We start from the raw sequence: 8,285 nt of genomic DNA, 5'->3' as shown, positions 1-8,285 counted from the left end.
CAAAAGAGCTAACACATTGCACTGTAATATTAAATTCACGGTCGAAGTAGAGATAGAAAACAGAATTAATTTTCTAGACCTCACTATTCAGAGGGTTAATAATAAACACAACTTTAAAATATATCGAAAACCCACCTACACTGAAACTACTATACATAAAGGATCGCAACATCCATGGATTCATAAGTTGGCGGCATACCATGCCATGATCCACAGGCTAGTTAGCGTACCCATGGACAAATTAGATTTTGAGGATGAACTACATACCATTAAACAAATTGCCTTAAGTAATGGATATGCAACATCAATGGTAGATAAAATATTATATAAAAAACAACTTAAATTAGCTAGATCAACAATATACCCTAACTTTAAAGATTCAAATCGTTATTACAAGTCCATTGCCTATCACGGCATTATTTCAGACAAAATTTATCAAGAAATTAAACATAGCGTTAACGTAGCATTCAAAGCTAATAATAATCTAGGATTAAACTTAAAAAATAGTAAAGATAAAATCAACAAACTGGAGAAAAGCGGAGTTTATAAAATAACATGTGGCACATGTAGTCTATGCTACATTGGGCAATCTGGCAGGTCAATAAAAACTCGTTTCCAAGAACACTTCCGGTCCTTCAGGAACGGTAAAACAGATTCTCAGTTTGCTAAACATTTGATAGCAAATTCGCATAGCATCAGTAGTAATACGGCTCCGGAATGTTTGCACATATGTAATAAAGGTCTAAAATTGAATTTACTCGAACAGTTGGAAATTAATCGCGAATTATCCAAAAGTAATCACATAATTAATGAAAATTTGGTAATGCATTCGTCGCCACTATTAAATATAACTTAAACACAAGAATAATAATATTATACTAATAATATTTTAATTGATTAATAATGTCAATCTCGAACACTGTAATTTTGATAAATTTTGATATCCATTTAAAAAAACCCACTTAGGGTTTTCAGAGTATTAATAATTTTACAATTAATAATAAGTGTACAAATTCATAATATTGCTGGAACGAGTAAGATAATGTATTCTGTCTCTATCTATACACGTGTAGTATTTAAGCAAGGGCAAGCGGCCTATCTGAATAGTCTTGATAATGGTGTTACAACCGAAATAGCTATCGACAAACCTTTTTTTAAAAACCTGTAGAATTTAATATTAATTATATTTTCATTTCTTGTAAAATGGAATTCTACCAAGTAAATGCTAACTCAATTAATAAACAGCATTTATCTATAGTAAAAGTTAAAGTAGGTAGGTATTGTCATCTTTGTATTTTCAATAATGCCTACTTACAAAATGTTTCAAATCAACTAGTCCATTGTCCAGACGCAAAATTTATTTGTATAAGAAACATTTGATCTGGTTTTATATACAAATATAAATATACATATTAATACAATAAGAGAACATTTTTCACATATTTGTTTTTTCAAATTTGGTAAGATTATAGGAATCTAATTTATACCATTAAAGTGCAATATTACTTACTAATATACTAATACTAGCTAATACTAATATATTACACAGGGAATTATAAATATAATATTATTTATTTATAATATTTAACAAAATATTGCTATTTCGGTAACTTACAATATTAATGTCTAAATAAAACACTTAAAAATACGTAATAAAATTATCGTATACAAGGAACACACATTAAAAAATAGATAGGTAAGTCGATTATAAATACAATCACATCGTATAGGTATATTATTTATGTAGTTTCAACATTAAATTATTTAAAAGCAATAAAGATATCTCATAAAATTTGTATTGAATCTAATTGGAACAGCAAACTAGCGCCTCATGTTGTAGAATACGCATTCCACGGTGAAATGTATTCCACGGTGAAATGTTCAACGAAGAACTCGTCATTTGATTAAATGTTGCACGAACTCATGTTTCACGTACTGCGGCGCACGAATAAGTGTTCCACGAAGAACTGCATACGTACAACTTACATGTAACCAGCAGAAATTGTGTTGGGTAAATAAAACACAATATTTGTTTAATTTTTTTATGTGGTTATTTATTATGGGGGTATTTTAAGATCTTTAAATGTATTATAATATTGTCACACAAGATCGTTCAAAATTGGATAATCAATGACAATGACATTGTTGATATTTAATATTATTACATTTCAGTTTGATTCATTTAATGTAAACTATAAATTCTCAATATACTGATGGTGGAACACAGACTCCTTCAGCTACATTAGCGGGCCAGTCACAAACCTAAAAAAATAATTGAATCAATATTATATACATTTGGTTTTTCCTCATTTCGATTTTGTTGGTCAATTGTGTATTGAATGTTCATCAATATAAAAATCTAACAATAAATTGAATAGGAATGTATCCACGTATTATCAGTTTTTGTCAAGATGATGAAATCAATGATGACTCACAATTATTGAATCAACCAAAAGTTCACCAACTTTGTGAAGAATGGTAGCCACTTGTCAATTTAATTTCAAATGTCATTTGACAGACCGCTGATCAACAAAGATCAACGTGTGGGAATGCTGAATTTTTGTCTTCACAACTTAGACTAGCAATATTCCTAGAAATGGACTGAATAATAATTTAATTTAATTTTTAATATAAATGAGACAGACAGGCTTTGGATATTCACGCACTATCTATCTGCACATCACCTCATCACGCTACCGCCTTTATTCCACGTACCCACCGCGAGTGGAATGTATCGCGCTGAGCTTAAACAAATTACCTAGAGTAACCAAGGTGATATCAACTCGCTAACCTTAGTGCGATATATTTTTCACTCGGTGGGTACATGGAATAAAAGGAATATTATATGACCACTTTATATACTCGTATCTCGATTCACGGTAAATTGTTGCAAGTGCGTTATTGGTGGTATAGTGGGTGCTGGTAATTTACATTGTACGTAGAACAGCATATAATTTTTTTTTCTTCAAAAACCGTTATAAATTCATTTGGCGTCATAGATATTTTTTATCATCGAAATTCAGTCAGAAAAGCTATCCTAAAGATGTAAATTCAGTACCTAATTGATAATTTTAATGTATTTTTTCATATTAATTAAAAAAAAAACATCGAGTTTTTGAAAAAAATAATGTTTTTATCTTGAATTCATTTTTATTAATATCGAATCAAATTTTGGTAATGTAAAAATTAAAAAAAGTAAAAATTTGTGTCTTCAATAGTGAATGTTAGATGTTACATTCTGAAATTTTGAGTATTGTTCATTTTTGTTCAACAATTTCAGAAGTTCAGAATTTTGGATATCTATTATTATCTAGTTAGCCATCTCGCTCTAAAATTTATCACAGCCAAGAAAGGTGCTGTTAAAATATAGCACTTATTGCAACAATTACAACCAACTTATTGTAATTGTTACAATAAGTGCCAATACTTTGAAAGAAACCTACCCTAATTTTTACAATATTTATCACATTATCACTTTAGCGGTCGATAAGTATAGAATAGACCCATAATATGCCATTATAATGCCTTGCTATTTCTCGTCATAAAAATCAACATCTTCAATGATAATTTTACCCGAATTCTATTATTTATAATGCAAAGCTTAATTTGAAATATGAAAAATCAATGAATTCCTTACTCCTGCTGCCGGGTTGAACCAAGTTCCGAATTTGCATTGCAGCAAAACGGGAATTTCTTCGGCGCAGATATAGAAGGTGGAACAGTCGTCAGGGTTCGGGAAATGGACAGCTCCTCCCTCGGGGTCAGGTTTATGGCAAACCGGGGGCGGTGTCGCGCAGACAACAGCCACTACAGCCAGCAATACGAATAATCCTGGACATGGAAACATTTTTCATGGTGAAACCTCACAAAAGGTCAGACAACGAACGCTCATTATTTAAAAAAAGAAATGAGTAAAATAAAAGGTGCACTATTTTTATATATACTTCCCTCCTTGCACACAACAATGGCGTAGTTTGTTTATTTATTATTTTTTATTATGATTTATGCAAACTTAAAAGATCTATAAGTATTAAACAAGTTTTAAGAGAGGACTTTTAACAAAGACATACTCGTAGACACAATCTAACAATACGACGACAATTTAGTAGGTATGAAATACAATATTTAAAAAAAGACTACTAGGATAATTGTCTATTTTTTTACATTTTTGCAAAATGATTTTATTTCCTAAATGTGTCAGGTATTCTTTAATGTTCGCATTTATTTATTTATTAATTTAACGCGTCAACTAGTTAGGGTTTCTAAAGATTTAAGAAAATATTTCAAGGTTTCCTTAAACTTAAAAAGGTTTGGCATTCCTGGATTAAATACAGTATAAGTTTTTTATGAAGCAGGTAAAGCAGGTCGCTACGTTAAAAATTATTCGAATTTTGACAATCTTACTAAGTGTAAAACATAACCCAAAAATAAAAATCTGGCTGGATATTGATATATTTTCACATTCCTAAAAGCAAAGGGTGCCTCCAAACCTGTCATTTTGGAGCCTCCATTTAGGTACCTAAAACCTTCACTAAATAAATGACAGTACAATAAAAAACCAACAATATTAATTGATGAAATATAATAATATAAGTAAAATACTAAACAGAATATAATATATTATGGTTCCAAACGGTGGATATTATAAAATAACATAAATTAATATATATTATCAAATATCCATTTAGGAGTAATGGTTGTCGGCCATTCATCTAATTCATTGGGTCTCTACTCTCTACACTGAATCAAACACATATTGAGAAACAAAATTACATCATATTTTCCAGTCAAGAAATCGAAAACGCGACCTGCCGATTTACCAACTAAGCCATCTTATGTGTATATATAATACGAGCGATAAACAAACAATTATTAATCTATATTATTAATTTGGTAAGTATTCAGTGATTATGTATTAACGAATTAAAAACAAGTATGTATTGTTAATATTAAACTCTATTTTATAACTTACCTTTCATTATTCACAGGTTGTTTATATTCGCACAAAACAAAAATAACTGACAACACTTATAATTGAACTGAAGGCATTTATAGTTAATTCTTATCGTACCTACGTATTAAAATATAAAACTGACTAAGTAGTCAAAATTCATTAGAATTAAATTATGTGTAATATCATATTATAAAATAATTGATTATCTTCAGATAAATTAAAAATGTAATCACTTTATCTGGTTATTTTTACAGATAAAAACTCCTAATCTCTGTTTGTTTTTATTTTTAATTATTATTTTGTGATATTATATCTTAATAATATTATGGTCAGGTTAAGATAAGTGTATCGAATAGATCTGCACTGTTACTTCGTTTGGTTAAGTATTCATAAGAACTGCTTGCTGTCATCGGCCTTGATATTTTCTAATGCTAGTAGAATAAGGAACTTCACTTTTATAATAATGAAAGTTGTTTAGTTGTGGGAGTATTGTATTGTGTTGGCGGATGGTTTTAATAGTTATGTGCAATATTATAGATAACTAAGCATGCGGCTAGGTTTTCTAAAGCAGGGTTTCCTAAACTTTTCCTGCGATTGCATTCGTAAATCCGTATATTTTAATGGAACACCTTGTTTATTTTGTAGATAGGTAAAGAATTAGTATATAATCAATAACATTTGGGAAAAATAAGAAAAATCAACAATTATTGGTACAAGTCTGTTTACTGGAAGCCAGACGGGAACAGCAGCAATTTTTATAGCCGATTATGGCAAAATTCATGAATTCAAGAATGACAACCTAACCTAACCCAACCTAAACTAACCTAACCTATCTTAACCTAACAAATAATCCAATATATCGGCTATTTTCAAAAGTTGTTCACCGCTGACGTAAAATATATATTTGAATGAAATTATTAATGAATTCGATGATTTTGGGTCATTGAATTGCAAATCTTCTTGGTCAAGCACAATATTAGAATGTTGGATTCATATATCTGGTGTGGCATCGTCCCTGTTCCTGGACTTTTGACTTCGTTGCAGTAAAATCCGACTCTGCATAAATATGTCGTAGTAAATGGAAGTACCTATAAGGTAAAACAATTATTTGTTGAAGTTCCTATTTTTTACCGAAAATCCCTGGGTAGTAAATGGTTTTACATCCACGATGGCCGCGTGGCTTAAATGCCGGCATATAGAGTCGAGGGTCACAGGTTCGAATCCTGAGTCTGACAAGTAAACATATTGTTTTTCAATTTGTGTATGAGTCAGAGTATGGAACTAATAGGTTGAGCAAGTGGCTGACATCCATTTCTCGCAAAAATAAAATCTGTTAATACAAACCTCCACTCTGTGGAGACCCATATGATCCTATCGATCTGATCATTAGGTCAAAAAAAAAAGTAAATACCAGAATTAAGACAAGCGGTATGTTGAATACTTAACACGTATTTTCAATGTGTTTTTGATAGTAGCGAAAATATAGTCCTTCAATCTCACTCGCCTGTCAATATGAAGTCAAACATGTTTGTATTTGTCGCAGCATATAAAATCATTCCAGGTTTTCGCGGAACACCCATTCACGCTTCGCGGAACGTAGTTTAGGAAACCCTGTTCTAAAGCATGGTATTAGCTGTTGACTAGCATACCAGGTGTGTATCGTGCTAGTAGAAAACACGCTTTTGTTGCGCTACAAAATGACCAGTTTTTATGCCAGTGAGTAAATTATATTTCCAGCCATACAAAAGCCAAATATTGGTTACTAGCATGCGTTTCACTGGCATGTGTATCATTTGCGGATCAATAATTATCAATATCATGCATCAATACATAGTATGTCAATCAACTCCATTTTAGCAGGAACCCAATGCTGTCTATGTTAGAACATATTATGACGTCATCAATGACATTGTATTGTTTCGTAACCTACGAAGCAGGGCTGGTTTAAGTATGTGACACGTAAAATTACATGTAAATAATTACAAGATAAAAAAACTTTTTATATACAACGTTTTTAAATTTTCTGTTGAATCATATCAACTTGACTTGACTAGCTTAAACGATCAAAAAAAAATGTATTTGATAGAAATAATACTGAAATGTCATTTTGACACTCATATTGATTTCCATAGTAACGCACGTATACATTAATAATTTAGTTGTTAGGACCCTAGCAACCAATAATAGTGGATTGGATTACGGATTTCTTCCGAAATAACTTTTCATACAAAACAGAATTAATTAAAAATGAATTTAATTCTACTTAAAAAAGGCTAAAAGTATTTAAAAAATGCATTGGCATCGTGTTCTGATATATTCAAAAAGTTTCAAATGTCTAGCTAGTCGGGAAGTTAGTTAAAAATCGATTGCAAGATTTGTACTGGATACACAACCACCGGACAAACAAGAATACGAGCTAAGAAAAACGTGGTAAAATAGTAAAAAAAAAACTTATTGGGAATATTTTTGCTAGTTTTGTTAATGAATGGCCCGCGTACATGCTCCAATCGGTTTCCCGGGGTGGATTAGCCCGACGAGACCAAGGTTCACTATGGCCAGGCTGTTACACAAAACTGTAAACTTCGATGGTAGTGTTAGTTATTGCTCTTCGAATGCAATGTGGTAAATTGTGTGTAGAAAATGTCAATTGTTGCATATTAAAATAAATGGTTATAATTTGAACGAAATATTCGTGCGTTGCATTCGAAGATAATCAATAACTAGAACTACCATCGTAATCCGCAATTCAGCGCTCTTGTATATAGTCGGCCGTAGGCGAGATACTGGAAAAAATTCTGATAGGCTGACATGTAAAGAAATGGATTTTTCTAATACAACTCACTCTAAGCTCCAAGTTTGATGTCAATAAAATTGAAACCTTAGAATAAAATTATACGTTATAATTTCTCGCGCCTTGATGTGTTGTATTTAGAATATTTTTATTACCTCCGAGTTGTTGAATATTTGACAATACAATTCATTCATTTTAATATCATCAAACATATAATTTTTAAAAATTATATCTATAGTTTAATTGATAATTAAATGATTATTTTTCCATTGAACACTGATTTTAAGAATGCAAGAACCTTAATATTCAAAATACTGTATTTCGTTTGTTCAACGTGTGTGTACTACCTGTGCTCCTGTATGGCTGTGAAACGTGGCATCTTACTAAGCTTCAAAGGTCTAGGCTTTCGAGCTTTGAGAATCGATGTCTCCTCCTAATCTTAGGGGTGCATTGGTACGATCGCGTTACAAACACTCGAGCTCGTGAGTGGACACAGCAGCCCTTGGTGATTGAAGTAATCATGAAGAAACGCTTTACGTG

General features: G+C 31.2%; 1 protein-coding gene across 1 annotated transcript; it reads right to left on the bottom strand.

Annotated features, from left to right (window-relative positions):
* Positions 1-2,044: 2,044 nt before the first annotated feature.
* Positions 2,045-5,352, bottom strand: LOC147063631 (peritrophin-1-like). The gene is made up of 3 exons (XM_085959968.1): positions 4,973-5,352; positions 3,638-3,831; positions 2,045-2,262 (listed from the first exon to the last, which is right to left on the bottom strand). The coding sequence occupies exons 1-3, from the start codon at positions 4,977-4,979 to the stop codon at positions 2,203-2,205; spliced, it is 261 nt and encodes an 86-aa protein (XP_085816094.1). The 5' UTR covers positions 4,980-5,352; the 3' UTR covers positions 2,045-2,202.
* Positions 5,353-8,285: the final 2,933 nt, after the last annotated feature.

This window comes from Rhyacophila brunnea, unplaced genomic scaffold, assembly GCF_057557595.1.
Source record: "Rhyacophila brunnea isolate RB1 unplaced genomic scaffold, BYU_Rbru_1.0 scaffold_9, whole genome shotgun sequence".
NCBI lineage: Eukaryota > Metazoa > Arthropoda > Insecta > Trichoptera > Rhyacophilidae > Rhyacophila > Rhyacophila brunnea.
Note: the sequence above shows the minus strand (reverse complement) of the source record. Positions and strands in the feature narration are given on the sequence as shown.